The following is a 24,120-nucleotide window of genomic DNA, read 5'->3' as shown; positions in this document are numbered from 1 at the left end:
CTCTTTAGGGAAGGAAATCTGGCATCCTTACCTGGTCTGGCCTACGTGTGCCTCCAGATTCACAGCAATGTGGTTGGCTCTCAAATACTCTCTGAACTGGAGGGCAGTTAGGGATGGGTAATAATACTGGCCCAGACAACAATGCCCGCCCCCCACCCCCACCCCCCATGAAATATGAATTAAATGAATTCTAAAAAGTAAGTAATCATAGAATCCTTACAGTGCACAGGCCTTTTGGCCCATCAGGTCTGCACCGACCCTCTGAAAGAGCACCCTACCTAGGCTCACTCCCCGCCCTATCCCCGTAATGCTGTAACCTAATCTTTGGACACTAAGGGGCATTTTTAGCATGGTCAATACACATGCACATCTTTGGACTGTGGGAAGAATCTTGTAAAGACATGGGGAGAACGTGCAAACTCCACACAGTCACCCAAGGTTGGAATCCAACCCACGTCACTAGTGTGAGGGAGCAGTGACAACCACTATGCCACCATGCCACCCATGTAAACAAGCACTTCAAGGTGATAGCCAATATCCTGAAAAGTTCAGTCAATTTGTGTAATTTGCGCTAAAGTGGGGAAAAAACATCAAGTCATAGAGAAAGGTTAAGAGTAGAAGGTCTTTGAAATTTCTAATAATGAAGAGGAAATATGGTAAAGTTTAGTAAGAGAGTTCCTGTGGCAGCGAACACCATGGAATCATTCATTTTCCTGTGGTGCAAAGAGATACTGTGAGGAGAGAAATTTGCATGACATTGCAATCGATAAATGGTGACTTAACCCTCTAGATGCAGCAAGATCACCAGCATTTTTCAAAATGCAGCCAAACTTCCCCACAGCGACAAGACTCCTCAACGACTCCCCCTCGGACTGATCTGTTCCCTGTATGAACACTATTCACAACCCCCTATGCTGCTCTTGCTCATGTATTTGCTTCGTTTGGCCCCCTTGTTCCACATTGTAACCAAACACTGTTTGCCAATGTACCATTTGTCAATGTACTCTGTTGATTATTCTTTTTGTCTACTATGTACGTGCTGTGTACTTTCCCCCCGACCACAGAAAAATACTTTTCACTGTACTTCGGTACATGTGACAGCATTACGGGGATAGAACGGGGAGTGAGTCTAGGTCAGGTGCTCTTTCAGAGGGTCGGTGCAGACCTGATGGGCCAAAAGGCCTGTGCATTGTAAAGATTCTATGATTACTTACTTTTTAGAATCAAATCAAATCATACCTCAATGAAACTAGAGATAGCGGGTGGTGAACAGAAGTGAACCTTAACTGAATACATCAATAAAATGCAAAAGCCAAAGGGTAGGCTGGGAGAGGTAAAGAAAGGCTTCATTCTCCAAGTCCTTGGCCAAAACAGTCAGAGGTTTTGCCCACAGCTGACAGTATCCATTTGGAGCTCAGCTACTGCCTGTATAGAGTGAGTGAATTGAGTAACACTGTACTGTAGTGATCTGCATATCTGTGTGTGTATATATATCAGGGGTCAATGTAGATGCACTACAACTAAGAAATCACTAGAGGGAGCATGGGAGATGTATAAATACAGGCAGACAGGAAGTCAGGGCACTTCACAGGAACAGCAGCTGGTGAGCAGGACACAGACAGGCAGCTCAGATGTAACATAGTATAAGGACTGGAGAGAGAACAAAATCAGAATAAAGCATCTACTTCAACTGTACGACTACGAGCTTTATTCAGACACAAGTAATAACACATGCACTTTGGAGGTTTAGGGCACATTATGCTATGCTATAGACACCAGTTGAACAATGCCATACTGACAGAACTGAGTTATACTGCAGGCTCCACAATGCTCTCTGGCTGAGAAAAACAATTATTTTTGCTAGCATGTCCAAGTAACGCTCTACTTTAGCAACAGTTAAATTTAAATGTTGGGAAAGTGCTGATGGGTCAGACAGCTCTCCGCTATCAAGTATTGCCTGGGAATCCCAAAAGAAAAGATGCTAAGAGGAGATTTACCTGAGGGTTTTACAATCATGTGCAGTTTGAGAGATTAGGTAAGTAAATAACATTTTATCTGTTTGGAGTCAATGGGTAAGTCAATGATACAGTGGTTATCACTGCTGCCTCACAATGCCAGGGACCCAAGTTCAATTCTGGCCTTGGGTGACTGTCTGTGGAGTTTTCACATTCTCCCTGTGTCACTCTGGGTTTCTTCCAGATGCTGCAGTTTTCTCCCACAATTGTACAGATTACGTGGGGTTAGAGGGATCAGAGATGTGAGCCTGGGTGGGGTGCTCTTTCGGAGGGACGGTGCAGACTTAATGGGCCCAATGGCCTCCTTCTGCACTTTACGGATTCTATAGGCGGGATTCTCCTGAATCGGCGGGATGGCCCGACGCCAGCATAAAAATCAGCGCGAACCACTCCGGCGTCGGGCTGAACGGAGCCAGAGGGGTTGGCGCCGTACCAGCCAGTGCCGAAGGGGCTGCGCGGGTTAGCGCATGCACAGAACCGCCAGCGTGGTTCAGTGCACGTGCAGACTGGCCAGCGTATTCTGGCACATGCGCAGGGGGGTGTCTTCTCCGCACCAACCATGGTGGAGCCCTACAGGGGCCGGCGCGGAAGGAAGGAGTGCCCCCACAGCACAGGCCTGCCCGCAGATTGGCGTACCCCGAACGCGGGCCAGGCCACCGTGGAGGCCCCACCCCGGGGTCGGATCCCTCCTCACCCTCCCAAGGACCGCACCAGCCAACTTACCTGCCAGGACCCGCTGTGTGTGACGATATCCAATCCACGGCAGCAGGACTGGCCAGAAACCGACGGCCGCTTGACCCATCAGGGCCTGGAGAATTGCCGGCGGAGGCCGCCTACCGGCGTGGCGTGATCCCCGCCCCCGCCCGAAACCCGGAGAATACGGCAGCTGGCGGCGGGGCAGGATTCATGCTGCCCCCGGGGATTCTCCAATTCGGTGGGGGATCAGAGAATCCCACCCTATATCTTTAAAGGTCAGCAATTTAGAGTCGCCACTGAGAGGACAAAGGGAGAAGTTCAAAGATACCCTTTTACACAGGAGGGTTGTTTTACAGGAGGTCTTGAGACACTTTGTGATAGTATCCCTACCTCTGAACCAGAAGCTCCAAGTTCAAGTCCAACCCCAGAATTCGTTAGCTATGAAAGCAAGGTTCATAACCTGGTTGAAGGGGCTGATAATCAGCTTGGGAATCCTTCCACTACTTCCCCCATAATCCCCCAAAGGGAAAAAAAATCTGTATGTGAAAAAAAACAGAGGGTTGTTAAATATTGAATGTCACTCTCTTGTGACCAACATTTCAGCCTCCCGTACCAGCCTCCCCGGACAGGCGCCGGAATGTGGCGACTAAGGGCTTTTCACAGTAACTTCATTGAAGCCTACTCGTGACAATAAGCGATTTTCATTTAATTTTTCATTTTCATTTTATTTCAGTTGCGAGTAAATCTGATCAACGTGTTTCTGCAATCAGGTAATTTGTCCCTATCATGTGTTCATTAGCTGTTGAACTAACTATTTAAAATGTATGTGACTGCGTAGCATCCCACACAATTATATTTGTCACAAACACTGGCAAAACAGATTTCTTCTTGAATAAAGTGATTGTCTTGCTGGCAAGTGGACTCTGATTGGTAGAGACATTGCAATGGAGAATGCACCAGGTGATGGTGGCTGACAGTTAATTGCCAAGTATTGTTTGAAAATTAAACTAGGCAGCTTGACTCTGATTGGTCGCAGCATTGCTCTGAGGAATGAACAGCAAATGGCTATCACTTATTTTGTTTAGCTGAAATAGGCGTAATGTGTGTACATGTGCTTTCTGTCCCTGTGTGTTAATATATAGCTTCCAGCACACGCAAATGTGTGCCTAATTGAGAATCTTAAATTGGTTGTCAGTTAGTACACTGAGGATTATTTAGGAAATGTGTGGTTGTCCTAATGCGTTCAAGACAAAAATCTTCGACAAAATGTATTTTTTCAGCAATATTCAAGTTCTCCACCACCAAGTGATTATATGGTTATCTTTAGTAAATGCAAACAGCAATTTTAATATGAATGCTGGGAGACAACATAAAACTTCTGTAATTCATACAGGCAGACATGGGAGATAAAGAAAGGTAGTGAGGGAAATGAAGGAACCAAGAGACTTTAAATATGAACAGATCAAAAATGTAAGAAGAATTAAAACTGGTTGAGAAATCAATAAAAATATAACGTGGATGGGTGGATGGGGAGGGAGAGATGAGGCAGATGAATGACAAGGAATTAGTGATAAAGAATTGAAATAATGGAAAGAAAAGAAAAGCAGAAGTAAAGCGTTGTTAAGAGAAAGATCAATTGTGATGAAGATGGGTAAAATGCATTAAAATGAGACACAAGGGGAAAATAAGAGATAAATATTGACCATTTCTCACGACAGAAAGAAATGGTCCAGTTTGTACATCTGTTAATGGATTTAAAAGTGAATATGGTGAATAAGTGATTGCAGCAAAAATACATCATGATTTTCTCAACATCCCAAGCTCCCTAAGGCTAAATCCTGAGTAAAAATCAATACTATATTTAGAGCCGCCTGTTACCTTTGACAGCTAGCCCCTGGGCCAGTTCGAAGTGCTGCTAACGTAATTTGAATGCAAATCGTATTGTCTGATGGCACAGTTACCCCTTTTCTCAGTTCACATGATGATCGCACAATAGAAGCGATAGTTGCAAATCCATCAACTGAACAGCATAGTTGTATCTTCAGCGATGCTTTACTGTGGCTCTAAAACAAGGGTCTGCTTGAAGTCACCGACTGGTGATGACCTTAATTTCAGAGTAATCAATTTGGCTTATCAAGATTAACGGGAACAACACAGCACCTTTAACACAGTAATACTCCCAAATACATCTCGCAGAAAAATTAACAGAATTCGACACTGGGACACACAAGGAGATCTGAGTCACTGGCAACATATAAAAATAAAAGGAAGTAATGGGGAACAGAATTAAGGCTACTTATTTCCTCTTTACCAATAAATAGAGGCAATCCCAAAAATATTGGTAAAAATCCCAGAGTAAAATCTAAAAATCAGCATGGCTACGTGCAGTTCCTATCTCACTTCATCAAATCTACATGGAAATAAAAACAAGCCAAATCTCTTACATCTTCATAATTGAAATTTGATATTTATAAAAGTACAACAAATCTGGTTAATATAGCTGCTATACAAAGTTCTTAAGCTGACAGTGAACAATTAAATCATTCTAAAACATTAAAATAAATTCCAACAATTTTGTTCTATATTCTTGATCAACCACACACAATTTTTAAGATGGGGGGATAGTGTGATACCATAAATCATGGCCAGGAGGGAGAAAGTTGGACAATTTAACTAGCAACCATGAATGGAAGTCCCAGTGCTGGAAGTGGCTGGGACTGACGTCACACACATATTGTATTGCATGACTATCTTCCATTTGTTTCACCTTTCTGGAGAAATAATCCTTATTTATCAGGAGAGCTTCCTGTCGGGTGTGATCTACCAGCCGTGTCATGCCCGAATAGGCCCTATGGCGGGGTGTCATCACTTGAGGGTGTGGAGTAATGCCCGTGTGTGTGGGGGGGTGGCATTGCCCATGGGTGGGGGCCCACAAGCACTCTTAAAGATCGGGGTACCCTTTCAGAATGGTGGCCCGATCTTTGAGGAGCTGGTCTGGCCAGCGAGTTCAACTCCCCAGTGATGAAAATAATTCTAAGTATGGGCTTGACCAGGGAGAAACTCCCCAGGGCCCAAAAAAGTGAAAGCATGGTTAGGTGGCAGTGGGGAACTCGCTAACAGAACTAACAGGAAGCTCCCAGTAAAAACCACAACAAATTACACTTAAAAACCTTTCCGTTAGATTAGCCTGTAGTGTCAGTCATGAGTTCTGTTTGTTGAAGTTCATAGAGATTATTTATGTTTTTTCTTCTGTAAGCCCCGCCCAACTTCCAATTCACTGACTGGTGCCATGGTGTCAATACTCAGTCCATTTAAAAAATGCAATTTGTAAGATAGGTTTAAAACCCGGAATATTTATCAGTCATCCACACAGTTGCTGAAACCCTGTTGAAAATGCATCTCTTAGATTTTGAATCTGCCTCACAAGCTATAATCTCCATCAGACATAGGCTGATTTAAGTTAACTTGAACATCAATACTCGTTTCCCTGGTGTACCTGTTTTCCGGCCCAATCCGCACAGCATGACTCTGAGGAATGCTTCACTGGTCTAATACTCACCTACCATGGTAGAACCTGCCCAACATGTGCCATCTAAGAATTTCTGCTCTTGCCATCACATACACAACAGCAGAATATTGCCCACACCAAACTTACAGATGTGCAACTCAACTTAACAATGTGTGCCATCACAAGTAGTCTTTGATCATCTCACCTGCCTGCGGTATGGTGGTGCTGTGGTCGGCACTTCTGCCTCACGGCGCCGGGGACACGGATTCAAACCTGGCCCCTGGTCAATGTCCCTGTGGATTTTGCACATTCTCCCCTTGTCTGTGCGGGTCTCATCCCCACAATCTAAAGATGTGCAGGGTAGGTGAATTGTCCACATTAAATTGCCCTCTAATTTGAAAAAAAAAATTAAACACACTTGCCCTGGCTCCCACGATGAGCAACATTCCTCTGCTTCCCACTCACCTCCCCCCCACCCCCACTCCGGACAGGAGGGTAATTGCAACAAGCAAGCCATTGCAAAATGTCATCTCCAATCCAAGCCTGCCTTATTCAATGATCTCCTCTACCCACCAGCAGTACGCCTTCCATCACACCACCTTACATAGTTGAACTCACCTTACTGAGAAGTGACCACGAAGGATCCATGGCAGGAGAAAACATCCACCAAAGACCTCTTTCTGACTGAGGACTTTACTGATTTTTTGGTCTGGCTTTGATCCCCCATGGTAACAATGGGCCTTTTAAAATCATTTCTGACCTGGAAAAGACTATGCAACCACCCAACATCAGTGGAGTCGGCAAGACCATCCAACAACGATGCACATTTTCGAGGAGTGTTTTGTCCGTTGACTAAACCTGAAGGTGGGATTATAGAACTCCATCTAGTCACTGAGAAGGCTATTGTTTGGTTCTTTGACTATGCACATGCTAAATAAATAAATCCTCCAGTCCCCTGCCAATGCATTAGTGTAGTGTCAGGTCTGTCTCATGGCCTGATATTCCATACTTTTATGGGTAAGGTCAATGCGACACTGGAAAATGTGTACCATATTCTGTATCTTCGGAGCCTCCTCTCGATGAAGGCATATATAGATGATGAAATTCAGTATTGCCTCCAATGTGCCAGCTCAACCTTCAGCCCACTGAGGAAAAGCCTATTTAAGGACCAGGATCTCAAACCTGGGACTAAGTTCATGGTTTACTGGGCAACAGTGATCCCCATGCTACAGAGACTTGGACAACCGACAGCAGGCACCTAAAAGCACTGGAGAAGGATCACTAACAGTGCCTTTGCAAGATCCATCAAATCTGCTGGCAAGATAGGTGATCAAACAGCACTGTCATCTCCCAAGCCAACTTGTCCTACATCAAGGAGTTAATCACTCAGTACCAGCTTCACTGGGCAGGAAATGTTGATAGTGTGCCTGACACCAGAGCTCCAAAGCCATTGATCTAGTCAGAAAATGGGCAATGCGATGTAGCATTACCATAACTGTAAGAACTGCAAGGGTTAATGAAAAGTCTAGAATAGCCACGAGAGGGAACTACAGGTATAAGTATATAAGGTATTGATGTTAAGCCTTGTGGGGGAGAGTGGACCAGGAGTTAGCTAGAGACAGTCAGAAGTATTATTAGTGTGAGTTAGAGCAGATCACAGTTTATACCAGTATTGAGATTAGTTGTAGATGAGTTTAATTTATATGTTAACAATCAACTGTGTGTTATTAGGGGGGCACGGTAGCACAGTGGTTAGCATAATTGCTTCACAGCTCCCGGGTCCCAGTTTCGATTCCTGGCTTGGGTCACTGTCTGTGTGGAGTTTGCACTTTCTCCCCATTTCTGTGTGGATTTCCTCCAGGTGCTCCGGTTTCCTCCCACAGTCCAAAGTTATGCAGATTAGGTGGATTGGCCGTGCTAAGTTGCCCTTAGTGTCCAAAAAGGCTGGGTTACGGTGTTGCTGGGTTACGGGGATGGGGTGGAGGTGTGAGCTCAGGTAGGGTGCTCTTTCCAAGGGCAGGTGCAGACTCGATGGGCCGAATGGCCTCCTTCTGCACTGTAAACTCTATGATTTAGAAGTACGTGTCAAATCCAAATGAGTCGTGTTAATAGTTTTATAGCTTTGTTTAAGTTCAAGCTATTGTGATGTCTTTGTGACCACTATCCCAACCATCCTGAATTTAGCATCACAAAGAACAGCACATGCAGGAAACTCCCACTAGGACAGTGAAAATACTTCTGGGATATCCTCAGAGTATCCCTGAAGAAGTCGAAAATGTCCATCAATTCATGGGAGATCCTGCTCGTGACCGACCAAAATGGAAAGGATTCTCTCGGGAAAACACCGAGCACATTGAAAGATGTTGGATCCTTGCAGATGAAGTCAAAGCATCAGAGGCCGTTTACAAATCCCCAGACAAAGCAATTACCCAACCCTCTGAGGACCACCTGCCTCAAATGTGACAGAGTTTGCAGATTTTATATAATTGCAGATAGGCAGGTCAACTGCTTCTTCTATGTTTGGATATGTCTTGGATGCTAAAACCTATTTCCATGAATCACTGAACTGCATAGTTTACTACAGATTAACTAAGCAGCTGTTAACCAACAGGTGGCCAATTTCCCCATCTTAAATTATGCAAAATGATTAACAAATAGCCACTATCAGTAATAAAGCAAATTAAAATTTGCCTCAGCAAAAATATTGATTGATCAAAGTAACAAGTTACCTCAAGGAAAAGGTTGATTTCACAATCTAGCTGAATCTTTCATTGTGATATTTATGGGACAGCCAAAATTCACTCTACTCAAACGTTTAACTCCTCCTTTCTCCTGCAGGTGCTGATTGGCCTGCTGTGCACTTCCAGTAATATCTCTGACCAGATTTCACAGTGTTATGGGGCTGGGAATTTTTAAAACTCTGCTTACCCTCTTCAAACAACTCACCTGTAGGCAGCACGCCTTCTGCTGCTCCACAATATCCACCAGCCTGTCTGCAGCATCTGACAACGTTCCAGAATGCATTCGTTAAAATCAATAACACACACGTTCTCGCATTCAAAAGCTGACTGACACTTTGTGAAAAGACTAACCCAACAGACCAATCTACCCAACCTTTGCAGAACCCACCTGATTTTGGATCAATGGCACCAATTTCGGATGGGCTCCATATTAGGTGGGTGACATACATTGACAGGTTTCCGTCCAGGAGGAGTTAAAAATTACTCCCATGGCAGCATAATGAGACAGCAATTAGATCTGAAGATCCCATCATGCTCGAAAGATTCTACGTCTATTTAATATTTTCATGGGTATTTTCAAATGGTGTCAATGAATTACTTCAATGTACAGCTATTCCGACATGTTGCAGGTTGATGTAATACAGCTTTTGAATTCAGATCCTGTCATTCATTTTGAATAACCCTTTGTATTTTAATAGCTGATTTTCTTTGCTTTAATTAAGTTGTGTTTCTGCAAAATGGTTCACTCGAATCTAAAATCTTCTTTCATCCTTTGTTCTTGCAATAAACTTCATTTTGTGTCCATTCTGATTCTGTTTTCCCATTTTCTTCCAGCCCTGAGTAAATGTGTGGGATCTCAGGTTATCAAGGATGTTTTAATCTTTTCCTTTGTTCCCATAAAAGGGTGATTTAATATGTGTTGCTCTTTAATTATCCATTGATCCTACTCAAAGTACAATAATTCAGTTAGAATGTGTCAAATTCACTGGTACATTTCTGCTTTCAATTTTTAATGTTATTCAGCCAGTCAAACAGCATGCTTGACATATATGTCAGAATGTCAGAGAAGATTTTCTCTACTCATGTCTGATTTAGTTTGTAATCAATACCAAGAGTACCCCAGTGTCACTTGTAATTCCATTTGTCTATGAGCATATTTCTACATGCCTGCAGTAACGAGCTCCCAGCTTGTGGCAATGGCATGGTAGCATACTGGTTAGCACTGCAGCCTCACAACACCAGGGACATGGGTTTAATTCCAACCTTGGGCGATCGTCTGCGTGCAGTTTGCACATTCTCCCTGTGTAGGTTTCCTCCAGGTGCTCTGTTTTCCTCCCACAGCCCAATGGTGTGTAGGTTAGGTAAGGAGAGGGTGGGGAAAATGGTCCCAGGTGATGTCCTCTTTTTTGAGTGTTGATGGGCCAAATGGCCTCCTTCTGCACTGTATGGATTATATGGATTCTATGCATTGCATAAAACTGAAGGAATATTAAACACCAGTTTGCTTGTAAATGTTCACAAATGTGAAACAGATCCACTGAGTCTTTTTCCTCACTCTCACACACACAGGCACACACAGACACATCTGCAAATGTCACGTAGGAATTTCAACAGAAATTTTAAGCTAATATAGTGATTACATATCATTGCATGATCATTACATATTTTTATTTGAAAATATAGAAAATAAGAGGCTGCAAATTGTCATGACTCCCTAGGCTAGTGCGCAGTCAATTCCATCAGTAATATAACTAAACTGACAAAAATGTAACTGACTACCTAATATCCCTTACCCAACACCCTCCCTTTCCAACACCCCACTCTGCGCACACATATGCACAGACAATACAGAGGGAATAGGTATTGGAGAGGGAAGAAAAAGTAATAAGGATTTTAAAAAATCTTAGATGCACTACAATTGATTACAGTTTAAGTCTTTCAGCAGTTCAAGTTTTCGGTTCAATGCTTCTGTCCTTCTAAGCTCGAGAGGGTTTTCTCTGGCAAGGCTGTCTACTTTCTTTGTAGATTCAAGATCATTTCAACTATGCGGTAAAGATGTGACAGGCACTCACTGGTTTCAGAACAATAAAGCGGTCCTTTGTTTCAGCAGAGAGAGAGATAGAGAGAGAGAGAGACTTCTTTCTTTGTTCAAGGTCCACACACCTTGCCCAGCTCTCTCAGAAGCATCCCCCAGGAACCAATCACTGACTATTGTCAGCCAGAACACTGACCATGTCTAACCCACAGGTTGTCAGCCAGTCAGCTAATCGAACTGATGTCCTCCAAAGCTGCTTCATTATATAAGCCTGCATTGATCAGCCTGTTTCTCCTCTCCAAAATTCAAATCCTGGAACACAATGTCCTGGCTAGCAGGCTGCTTCAGTTTGAATCCACTACTTAAAAGAACATTCCGATTATGGGTCCACAGATCAAAAATAATAAAATAAAACAAAAGAAATGGGATCAAAGGGAAATCAAAAGGAAGGACTCTGAACAAATCAAGAGACTCACTATCAATACAGGTTTTAGATGCTTAATAATAATCGGCAAATGTCATGACAGTGCCGCAGTATGTGCAAAATAAGGAGCTAATTGTACCATCATTTAAAAAAGATGAGAGGGATAGGCCAGAAAACTATAGACCAGTCAGTGTGACTTCCACAGTGGACAAATTATTGGAAACAATTCTGAGACACAGGAAAAACTGTCACTTAAAGAGCCATGGATTGCCCAGAGATAGTGAGCATGGTTTCGTTCGGGGAAAATTGTGTGTCACTAACAATGGGATTTTTTAAGGAAGATTGATGAAAATGAAAATTGCTTATTGTCACGAGTAGGCTTCAATGAAGTTACTGTGAAAAGCCCCTAGTCGCCACATTCCGGCGCCTGTCCGGGGAGGCCGGTACGGGAATCGAACCGTGCTGCTGGCCTGCTTGGTCTGCTGTAAAAGCCAGCGATTTAGCCGAGTGAGCTAAACCAGCCCAGCAGTGAGCTAAACCAGCCCAGCTGAGGGCAGGGCAATAGATGTTGAGACTGACATGTTCATCTCATTTAAAAGGTACCTGGATCTGCTTCTAATGTGCTGTCATCTGCAAGGCTCTGCAGACCAGGTGCTGTAAAGTGAGCTTAAAATAAGTGGCTAGTTTCTTTGTCTCTTATTTTGGCCAGCGCAAACACAATGTTCTAAATGACCTCTTTCTGCACCGTACCCTTTCTATCGTTCTAATTGTTGCTGAGCTTCGAATGAAATGCTTACTTCTGATTGTTCAATAAATTTCCCATCTGAGGCAACAGAAAATAGTTAGTGGCATCTCTTTCTTCCTCTGAACTCCCATCCATCAATTTATATCCTCCCTTCCCCATTCTCCTGTGAAGGCATTACCTACTTCATGCTATAGTTTGATGGGCATTAGTTGTCCTCTGATATTCTGTTCACCTCTGAGGGCATTGCAGTCAGGAGGGAGGTATATTTCTTGCCAAGTTTGCAAGATAGATGAATGTGCCTGACAGCCATGCATAAAATATGATGCATGTGGAGAATACGTCGCCCCCATTTCTCCAAAGCTTAAAATTCTGATGGTCCACGATTCTCAATGACTGTGAGAAATGAGCAGACCTACCCTATATTGTAGCTTCATTCTTTGGTTCAATAGCGTCACATACATCCGTGGCATAAGTTACAATCATGATTTCTGGCACATAGCAGATGACAGCTGGGGCACTAGAGCATAACAAGCCCTGAGCACATGCCTGTCAGTTTTCTTCACTTGCTGCTCTCCCAAGAGTATTACTGTGTAGAACAATTCAATGTCACACAAATTGTAGTCTTTGTGCCCTCCAGCTTATATGTGCAAAATTGATCAGAGTACAGACAGAACATTAATGTTTCCCTCAGCAAAAATCACCAGAATTGTCAATTATTAGTCGGGCACATATTTCAAGCTCCTCGTTAGATCGAGCGTTAGATGGGTATGGGTGAACAGCTCAATGTTATTAAATTATATTATTGAATGTGAACATCCTGGCAAGTATTATACATACGGGACTGGATTCTCCGGTTCCCTAGCCATATGTTTCTCAGTGGCGTGCCATTCACTGGCGGTGGGATTCACTCTTCCTGCTGCTTGTCAATGGGATTTCCCATTGAAGACACCCCATGCCATCAGAAAATCCACAGGCAGGGGCGTGCTGCCAGCAGGAAAAGAAAATCCCGACGACCGGAGAATTCAGGCCAAGATTATCCTGGCAATGTGGAAAGATGCAAAGCCATTGTAAAGTGTTTGGATCTTTCAGCTTTCCTGATTAGGACAGTAATAATTCACATTTTGATCTTGACCTTAGAACCCAATGCGTCAGTGAGGAAAGTTTTCATATACTTTTGGTTCCTTTGTAAAATATATTATAAAATATATTGCAATGTTGTTCCTCATTTTAGTGATGAGCATAGGTCTGTACCCTGACATATATTTTAAAGCAGAAACAGATAGATAGCCCATTGAATGGTTCCTTAAACGACAAACAGCAGGGTCAGCACGGTGGCGCAGTGGTTAGCATTGCTGCCTCACGGTGCCGAGGTCCCAGGTTCGATCCCGGCTCTGGGTCACTGTCCATGTGGAGTTTGCACATTCTCCCCGTGTTTGCATGGGTTTTGCCCCCACAACCCAAAGATGTGCAAGGTAGGTAGATTAGCCATGCTAAATTGTCCCTTAATTGGAAAAACTAATTAGGTACTTTAAATTTTTTTTTTTTAAAAGACAAATGGCAGGATATTTTGGTTCCGCCCGACAGCGTAACTTGGTGTTAAAACCTCGCTAGACTCCCTTTCTAGCAAGAACATCCTTCCTCAGATAAAGATACCAAAACTGCATGCAATGTTCCAGTTCTGGTCACACCAAGGCCCTGTATAACTGCAGCAAGACATCTCTGCTCCTGCACTCTTTACCGCCTGTTGCACCTCCATGCTTAACTTCAGTGACTGGTGTAGAAGAACATCCAGGTCTCATTGCACATTCTCCTCTCGCAATCCATATCCATCCAGATAATAATCTGTCTTCCTGCTTTTGCTTCCAAATCTTACATTTACCCACATTATACTGCATCTGACATGTAATTGCCCACTCACTCAACTTGTTCAAATCACACTGACATATTTCTGCATCCTCCTCACAGCTCACCCTCCCACCCATCTTTGTGTCATCTGCAAATTTAGAGTTTTTACATTTAGTTCACTCATCTAAATCATTAATATATATTGTGAATTCAACAATGGATCTTCTACAACCCTCTGGGGTAGACAATTTCAAAGAGTCCCAACTCTTTTGGGTGTACAAATTTCTCCTCATCTCCTGATCATGCCCTTATTTAGAGGCTGTGCACCTGTGTTCTAAATTCCCCAGCCTGTTGAAACAACCTCTCAGTTTCACCCTGTCAAGCCCCTTCAAAATCAGGGCTGGATTCTCAGCCCTGCCGCGCCACTTTTCTGCGCCGACCCGCCGGCGGGATTCTCCGTTACGCCGGCCGGTCAATAGGGTTTCCGATTGTGGGGCAGCCCCACGCCGTCGGAAAACCCCCGGGCAGCGGCAAAACGGAGAATCCCGCCGGGGGAGAATCCTGCCCCATGTGTGTCAAAGAGATCACCTCTTATCCTTCCAAACTTCAGACAGTACAAGACTAATTTACTCAGCCTTTTATCAATAGACAACCCTCTCTTCCCAGGAACCAATCTATTGAACATTTGCCGTATTGCCTCTAAGGCAAGTATATCCTTCTTCAGATATGGATACCAAAACTGCTCACAATAGTCCATAAGTGGCCAGTCATTGCAACCTTTTTGCATCCTCTTCACAGCGTAAAATCGCATCTAGCTTGGTATCATGAGCAAGCAGCAGCACAGTGGTAGCACAGTTGCTTGACAGCTCCAGGGTCCCAGGTTCAATTCACAGCTTGGGTCACTGTCTGTGCAGAGTCTGCACGTTCTCCCCGTGTCTGCGTGGGTTTCCTCCAGGTGCTCCGGTTTCCTCCCACAGTCCAAAGATGTGCAGGTTAGTTGGATTAGGTGAACCATGCTAAATGGCCCTCAGTGTCCAAAAAGGTTGGGTGGGGTTTCTGGGCTGCAGGGAATGGGTGGAGGTGTAGGCTTGGGTAGGGTGCTCTTTACAAGTGCTGGTGCAGACTCAATGGGCCGAATGGCCTCCTTCTGCACTGTAAATTCTATGAAACTTGGATACATTACAAAATGCATGTATACCTTACATAGACATAGAATTTACAGTGCAGAAGGAGGCCATTCAGCCCATCGAGTTTGCACTGAGCCTTGGAAAGAACACCCCAAACCTCCACCCTATCCCCGTAACCCAGTAACCCCATCTAAGGGACACTAAAGGCAATTTACCATGGCCAATCCATTTAACCTGCACATCTTTGGACTGTGGGAGGAAACCAGCGCAACCGGAGGAAACCCACACAGACATGGGGAGAACATGCAGACTCCGCACAAATAGTGACCCAAGCGGGAATCAAACCTGGGACCCTGGAGCTGTGAAGCAACAGTGTTAACCACTGTGCTACCGTGCATAAACCATGAGAAATAAATATGAGATCTTGAATCATTGATTGGAAAAAAAAATCAAAATATTGTCATAACAATAATTGGTGACTGCAGCTGGGGCAGCACAGGGAATTGAATATTTCTGGATAAAACAAATTTTCTCTAATCTTATTATAGTTTGCTTATCATCTAATCATATACCCTCGGCCATGTCACTTTTCCTTTTATATTCTTGCACTTGTTGTAGTGTGGTCACTTTTCTGCATTACAAGCTATTCAAAGGTTTATTAGATTAATACCCGGAGTGGGTACGTTCTTGTATGATGAAAAGTTGGACACGCAAGGCTTGTATCCACTGGAGTTTAGGAAGAGCAAGAGATGACTTGATCAAAATCAAGATTCTGAAGGATCTCGACAGGATGGATTTGGAAGATTCTTTTGTGGGAGAATCTAGAACTAGGAGTCACTGTCTAAAAATAAGGGATCACTCATTTAGGATAGGGATGAGGAGAAATGTTATCTCTCAAAAAGTCATGAGTCTTCGGAACCTTTCTTCAAAAGGCGATGGAAACAGAGTCTTTCAATATTTTTAAGGCAGAGCTAAAAAGATTCTTGATAAGCAAGGGGTAAATTGTTATCGGGCTAGGGGAGAATGTGGAGTTGAAGCCATGATCATGGCGGAGCTGGCTGCAGGGCTCAAGTGGCCTACTCCTGCCTCACTTGTGTGTTTGTATGTAGATATTCCTGTTAAGCTATGTGCTTTCCCTTATTTACTGGAACTCTATTAAGCACTGCTACTTCCTTGTTTGGAGCAGCAATAAGTAAGCAATCCTGAACACCATGTCAAACATCCTCCTTTCACATCACTAACATTTTGCCCATTGCAGTCATTGAAAACTCTTTACCATTCTATTGTTAATATATAATTGTGTACAAATTTCATGCTTAACTTCCATGATAATACATAAACACAATATTCTAACAGAGCACTTAATAAGGTCCTATTTAATGAACATGGCTGTCAAAAAAGTTCACAAAAGGTTTTTGAAGTAAGATGGAACTAGGATAATGATAGGAAACATTAATAATTACAATTGCAAATGGAGCCGGTTTAGCTCACTTGGCTAGACAGCTGGGATGGGATTCTGCGAGTCTCCGCGCCACAATCGCGCTGGGCGCAGGGGCGGAGAATGGGGCGCCAGACCCTCGATTGGGTCTGACGCCTTCCCGCGATTCTCCGGGGACCGGAAAATCGCCGCTAGTCGCGTGTGCGCGGTCGACGTGGTGCCGGTCGGGGGCTATTGAAAGAGGCCCCGTGGCGATTATCCACCGACAACTGGCTGAGTTATCGCCAGCGTGGGTCACTCATGCTTCCACCTAACGGGAGCTCGGAGTGGTGGCTGCGGACCCAGTCTACGGCCGTCCTGGTGGGGGACAGGGGTAACCGTCACCCCGGGGGGGGCATCCAGGACGGCCAGGCTCGCGATCGGTGGCCACCAATCAGCGGCCCGCGCGATCTGGGGGGGCGCCTATATTTCCAGATCCAGCCCACGGTGTGGGTCCGCCATGTTGCGTGTACCCACAGCCGTAAGTGCAGGGCCCTGTAATGGCAGCCAGAGCTGCAAGGACTACTCCAAGCCCCTGCTAGCCCCCTTCAAAACAGAGAATCACTCTGGCCTTTCTCCACTAAAGTCCAGAGTGATTCGCGCCCATGTTCTTGTCGGCGTGGGGACATAGCCCCATTATCAGAGAATTCCGCCCAAGGTTCGTGATGCAGAGCAAGGCCAGCAGGCTGATGTTATTCCCGTCTTCTCAACCTTGCCCCTCGCCCGAAGTGTGATGATCCTCAAGTTCAATCACCACTAGTCAGCTCTCCCCCTCAAAGTGGAAAGCAGGCTATGGAGACTTTACCTTTAAGTAGGAGCAGCAACCTGTTGGGGATTCACGCTAATGAATGAAATGAAATGAAAATCGCTTATTGTCACGAGTAGGCTTCAATTAAGTTACTGTGAAAAGCCCCTAGTCGCCACATTCCGGCGCCTGTCCGGGGAGGCTGGTACGGGAATCGAACCGTGCTTCTGGCCTGCTTGGTCTGAGTGAGCTAAACCAGCCCCTGTATCACATAACCTTATTGGATATTCTTAACTTGGTGATTGTAAATAGAAATGGAAATGGAAAATAAACACCTTTGCAAAGTTTTTAAAAAATAAATTTAGTGTACCCAATTCATTTTTTTCCAATTAAGGGGCAATTTAGCGCGGCCAATCCACCTACCCTGCACATCTTTGGCTTGTGGGGCGAAACCAACGCGAACACAGGGAGAATGTTCAAACTCCACACGGACAGTGACCCAAGGCCAGGATTGAACCTGGGGACTTGGCGCCGTGAGGCAGCAGTGTTAACCACTGCGCCACCCTGCTGCACTACATCTTTGCAAAGTTATGGATAAAATGGTTATTCAGAGCTGCATGAAGAGAAGGCCTCATTTTAATCACATGCAGCTGCAATAATTCATCTGATTCTTACAAGTTTATGCATCTCATTAGGTTTTTGTTATAATCATGTCAAGGTGATGGTATTTTCTATATTCTTTGGATAATTGTTTGTGAGTTACAAATTATCCTCAACTGAAGGGCAAGCTTTAGGTTGGAACAAAAGTTGCATTCAGGAATTCTTCATCCTCGGACTCGTCGAAAATTGGGTCAGCAATGACAGAGAGAGGGATCAGGTCTGGACTGGCAGTGGAATAACCTTCCATATTTACATTGGCCAGAATTTTCCAGCCCTTCACTCCGGCGTGATCTTCTGGTCATACTGATGCGAAAGAAGATTTCAGTGGCCTGCCAACCCCAGGTTGGGAGTGGATGGATGCAGTCTGGAAACTTATGACCAATAAATATATTATTCTGTTTGCGATAGTGTTCCAGTGAGATTTAGAGATCTTACCCTTCCTTACACCAAACTGAAGCAAGGTCTGTCAGAGTTTTGAGCTACAGTCTCAATTTTGAACATCTTCTGGTCCATGATGTACAAATTGAGTGGAGGAGGCATATATTCCCTCCGGTTTTGAAGGCGAAGTGGTTAATTAAAACATTTAAAATTCTAAGGCCCTGACTGGGTAGATGCTGAGAAAATATTCTCCCTCACTATCTCTGAATCAGCGATCGTCCTTTTAGGACTGAGGTGAGGAGAAAATTCATCATTCGGAGGGTTGTGAATCCTTTGCATTCTTTGCACCCAGAAAGTTGCAAAAGGTCTGTTAAAGAAAGAGGTTGTTAAATTTTGGACACTTAAGTGAATTAAAGGATGAGGGAAGAGTGTTGGAAGGTGGAACTGAGACACAGAAATGGCCATGATCTTATTGAATGGTTAAACAGGCACGAATAGCCTGCTTTGGCACCAATTTCTTATGTTCTGTAATTCATCAAGCCTTCAGGGCCATTTTGTATTATTTTTTGAATTTATTCTCGTACACCTGCAATATTTTCTTTACTGAATTCTCTCAGGCACAAAATGCTTTATGTCTGAGGGTTTCACACAAATAGGACAGGACATTTATATTTAATCTTCCATTTCAGTGAAGAAATTTAAATAGGCAAATCATATGTTGCCAATAATTAGTTAATTGGGAGAGAAAATATGTCATAACGTTATTTAGACACAACATACCTCAATTTACTGGGACAAAACAATGTCACCTTGAGCTCCTCAGTATTCTTTTTGGTTTATTTAAATCTAAAAGTGACACAAATTCTGCTTTATATTGTACATGTTATTTCCACATTAATTCTGTCCCTCATCCATTTTGTGTCCTTTAGTGTTTGCTCCCATTTCAATTTGTTTACATTTGAAAAGACAGCAGTTTTCAAAATAACATTCATTTGAAGAGAATGATCATTACTTACTGATTCTTTTCCTTTCTCGGGGTGTTTTCCTTGTTTTTTGTGATTGCATTGTTCTTCAGATGGAGTGAAACCACATGCAGCCTGCAATACAAACAGCTTCTCTCTGGAAGCTGAAGGGAGAGAAGGTGAGCTGGGAAACGAGGCAAAGCAAAGACCTCCTTTATGTGAGATGGATTTCTTGCAACCTTTGGCGTTTTCCACTTCGTGGTAATAGCTTTGAAGACCTGAGCAGGCAGATTTTGAGAGAGGCAGATTAGATGGTTGAGAAGGTGAATGTACATTTTCACTTAGACTTGTATTATATCGGTTTCTCTTGGGACATGTAACGCCAGCAGTTCCACATGGGATGCTTTCATGTTGTGGTTCATCAGAATAATTGTTTGCATCCAGATACAGGGACCAGGCATCTTCATTCTCTGAAACTGTAATACTGTTGCATTGACTTGACCTCCTTGACACTGATTTCTCTTTGGCTTTCTTGCTCAAGGGCTGAGACACATGATTACCTATGACGGAGGGTGTTATATTCATAATTTTACGAGATGATTCCATTCCAATAAGCTCAGGGCCTGGAAGAGAAACTTCTTCTTTTGTCTTTGTACTGATGTTCTGTGCACAATTACTTAGACCCTCGCTTCTTTCTTTAACTCTTCGGTTATAATAGTCATTGTTTCCAACAAATCTAGTACCTATGAGTCTTCCATTTTTGTCTTGTTGATTCTGTTGATCAACTTGCAATGCAAGAAATAATGGGCAGTCCCCAGTGGCAGCTTCATTACAGAACTGCTCAGTTTCACTGCTGTTCATCTTCAAGGATGCCACACGATTAGCACAGTCTTCCAGCAGCTGAGCCACATAAATATCTGTCTCTTGTGGCCTTGGATTGTTGGAATTACTCTGATGATTGACCTTTGGTCCGGAATGACAAACACTTTTGCTAAAATTGCACAATACACCAGATGTGTTACGGGTGCCAACCAAAGCAAAGCAAGAAGAACACAACATTACCTCAGCAAGATTGGATTCCACTGATTTCCTACAGTTTGGACAAAGACTGGTCTTACTGATTTCCATGATTATCATAGATTTTGATGTTGCTGTCGGCTCTCCTGTTGAGACCATTGTGCTCTTTAACTCTCTGTGTGGATGCCGTGACAACAACACCTGCTTTGTTAATAAACTATCTGGAACAACTTTGCCTGTAGAGCTATGTTTACTCTGCAAGAATCCAGACTCATCATCCCCAGACATCAAATGCGTTGCCAAGGAAACAGCATCATTTGTTGATTCAACAAATGTGGAAGTTGAATTTTGACCATGAAGATTATTTCTATGCTCATCTTCTCCATTCTGTCTCATTGATGTGGCCTTGGCCAAATTGTTCATACTGCTGTCTTCCAATACTCCTTCTGTATCAACACAGGAAACAGAATGACTAGCGGATATATTTGTTGAACTGATTATGTCTGTCCTTGATGGATCATGACTTTCAGTATTATTTTGCACATTGAAGCCAAACACATTTGTTTCTGTCTTCTGCCTAAGCCAATTTACCAGGCCCATTGCCAAAGAAAGTTCAGTATCACAAAGTTTTAGCAAGCACTCCTTGCCTTTCCAACTGCCCTGGAAGAACTCATGGCAGTTGGCATCCACCGTAGGAGATGGGGCCATGTTTTCTTCAGCTCCGACATAAAAACTGTACATGGACAAAGGAGTTTGGGGTTGAGCCAGAGAACTTTGCAATGTGGATACTTCTTCATCTAAGATGGGGCTCATTCTAGGTTCTTCTGGATCATAGAAAAGTTCATAGAGTGCATCACCACTGTAACTGTCCCTGGGAAATTGCCTACTTACACATGGACTTTGTGAACCCTTGTTTTCGTCCTCTTCTTGCCCTGGGGAGAATGAGTCATAGTATCCCTCATCACTGGTTGATGTTGATTCCTGATGGTCACTCTGTGGTGTCCCCAGGTCCATCAAAGCATCTAAATTCTTCTCAGCCTCCTCAACCTCTTCTTTCTCTGTGATCTTTTGAAATTCTGAAGGTGAAAGAACTAGCTGTTCATCCCCAGTCTTGAGCGCCGCAGAATTTGTGCCTTCTACACTTCTGGTTGCGTCCTGAGCAATTTCACGTGCTGCGTCAGGATTGTTAATATTTTTCCAAAATCCATTTAGTTCCAGACTGTCCGTCTGTCCTGGTGATGCGAGTTGTTCCCCTCCTCCTTGAAAAGATCCATTTGAAGGAACCGGTTTATCTTCACACCTTTCAGCAGCATGTTTAAAACTGTGGCCTGTCTCTAGTTGGTCAGTGCTTTCTTCATCTGCAAAGATCTCCCCACAGCCGGTGAGGGAGTCAAAGCTCTTCAAGGAAGCAACATCTTCACAGAGTGTGCTACTACATTCATGTGAGGAATCTGAGGGTGGATCACTATCGGTAAAATACTGTGCTAAAGAATCACCAGCATGAGTTAAAATCTTTGAGCTTTTGTATATGCCTTTATTAGGTCTTAATGTCACTCTGCCACTGAAGAATTTGGAGTCTGGCTTATGGGCCTTGGGTCCCAATGACGTTACTTTCTCCTGCCTGTTTCTCCTCATAGTAAATAAACCCCTAAAGCCCCTTTTGGGTTTTCTCAGTGAAAGACGCCTGTTTGTAATACATTTTGTGATTGATGGCAATGATTGAGAGGAAGGACTTGGAGGCTCAAGTATTGAATGGTTAGATTGGCACTTGGCCCTTCTTTCACGCAGCCTATTCAAAACAAAAGGCCCAGAGGACATTGCAATTTCAGAGAAATTTATGGCGTTAATAATTCTATCCTTATTTTTTTCCAGCGATGTCATGATCTTACCATCCTGCGGTTTCTCCAACTGACTACTTTCTGAATCTGCTGCCATAGACACGACACAGTCATGCGTCTTGCTTTTTCGTACAGTCCTCTGCACATTCCAAAATCCAATCTGTTCCTCCTCTTTATCTCTGTCGGAGGTGCTCGTGACGCTCCGAGCTTGCCCTGATCTCAAAAACAGTTTCTTCATTTTTTCATCTTTGCAGCTGCCTCCACTCGTAACTGGACATTTACTGACTGATCTTCGCTCAAAATCGATATCGATGAAGGTCTCCGCATTTCTTACAGCCTGTTGCAGACTGTACTTCCGAAAATGTCTTGATCTTCTTGGCTCCATTGCCACGAGTCACAACTGCTCTGCTAAAAAGAGAAATATGTTATTCATATCCGTCAAATTCACATTTCCACACTTGGAAATATTCACACGTAAGGAAATATGCATTTGGCAATTTGTTTTTTGGGATCAGCAGTTTTGAGATGACAGAAAGAACATTTTCCCACCCTTGGTACTGAAAATGAGCAGTGCAGGTGTTAACTTTGCAAACGCATATCTAAAAATATATTTTTCTGCTACGCTAACTGAGCCATTGACACATTTGTTTTAAAAATGGACAATAAATCTAGGAAAATAGTAAAGGAATGAATTTCCGAGAAGGTAAGTGTTTACGCACATCACAATCTCTACATCCCAGTGTCAACATTATGCGCTCCAACTATACCACAGGAACAGTTCTTCTACCAACCTCAACAATCCCACCCTCAGAAGGATATGCTTTACTGCACCAGATAATTATTTATCATACCTCACATCTGTTATCTGCCTCGGATTGACAATCTATATCGAATGGTGTGAGCCCATATACAATGGGAACTTCGATGAGACAGCGCATAGTTATTTCACATGGCCCAAGGCAGAGCAGGCTTTCATCTCAACAATCAAACTTCAGTCCGGGTCCCAGTGGTGAACGCTAATGCACTAGTCTGGATTCTTGCTCCCGGGTCAGCTGCACCAAGTCAGGACATTTCCCAGCTTTGTGGGCCTGACCCAGGAAAAGGAGGCTTGAAAATGGTAATTTTTGCTCTGGGTGGTTGGGGGGAGGGGGCAGGATTAGAAATCAGGCCGGCCATGCCCAGAATGAGTGCAGGGTCGGGCTTGTCAGGAGGCCTGAATTTGTGCTCCGGCACGGTGTGAAAGACAATAAATTAAAACAAAAAACATCCCTCCAGTCCTCATTCCTAATACTCCATATGCCCCACCTATGCCAATGCATACCACCTCATGCATTGGCATGAGGTGGCATCACCATACATTCAATGCCAACCTATACCCCTGCGACTATGGCAAGCAACGTTTTAACACTCCAGGCATTCTTTCAAATATTTAAAGGGCAGGCCTTTTAAACATTTTGACAACTTGACAAGTCATCTTGACAGTCTTGGTGAGTCCTCTTGACAGTTCTGACAGCTTCTTTTTACAGGTCCCTTTGACAGGTGCTTCTGACAGTTTTGATAGTTGAGTTTGAAAGATTTGTTGACAGTTCCAATTAGCTTGACAATACCGGGTTTATGCACTTCTTTTTGCATATTTAGCCTACTTTTAACAATTCCAGAGGACATCTATCCTACGCCAAAGGTCACCTTCCCAAGGGGGCCTTGATCAGATCCAAAGGGGTACTTCATCTCTCCAAAGGGAGACCCTCGCTATCCAAACAAATTCACCAAGTACAGACCAGCTCTTGCTTCGTCAAATGTGAACACTCAAGTTTTCACATTCTTGGCCTGCGAAAATCCTCCTTCAGCAGAGGCATCTGATGATGTAAAATGTGCATGCATGAACCTCAGCATGACTCCATTCCCTC

The 24,120-nt window shown here is 43.7% G+C and overlaps 1 protein-coding gene across 2 annotated transcripts in view; it reads right to left on the bottom strand.

Moving 5' to 3' along the window:
- The window catches only part of amer3 (APC membrane recruitment protein 3), a 172,294-nt gene that overhangs the window by 131,519 nt on the left and 16,655 nt on the right, over positions 1-24,120 (bottom strand). The window contains exon 2 of one of the 2 annotated variants that reach the window (XM_038817098.1): positions 19,413-22,621. In XM_038817098.1, the coding sequence (XP_038673026.1) occupies positions 19,413-22,598 (3,186 nt within the window). In that variant the 5' untranslated portion in view covers positions 22,599-22,621. The remainder of the gene's footprint in view (positions 1-19,412; positions 22,622-24,120) is intronic. The other variant, XM_038817099.1, reaches the window with a different exon arrangement.

This window comes from Scyliorhinus canicula, chromosome 13 (genome assembly GCF_902713615.1).
Source record: "Scyliorhinus canicula chromosome 13, sScyCan1.1, whole genome shotgun sequence".
NCBI lineage: Eukaryota > Metazoa > Chordata > Chondrichthyes > Carcharhiniformes > Scyliorhinidae > Scyliorhinus > Scyliorhinus canicula.
The sequence above is the reverse complement of the archived record's forward strand: the minus strand, read 5'-3'. Positions and strand labels throughout refer to the sequence as shown.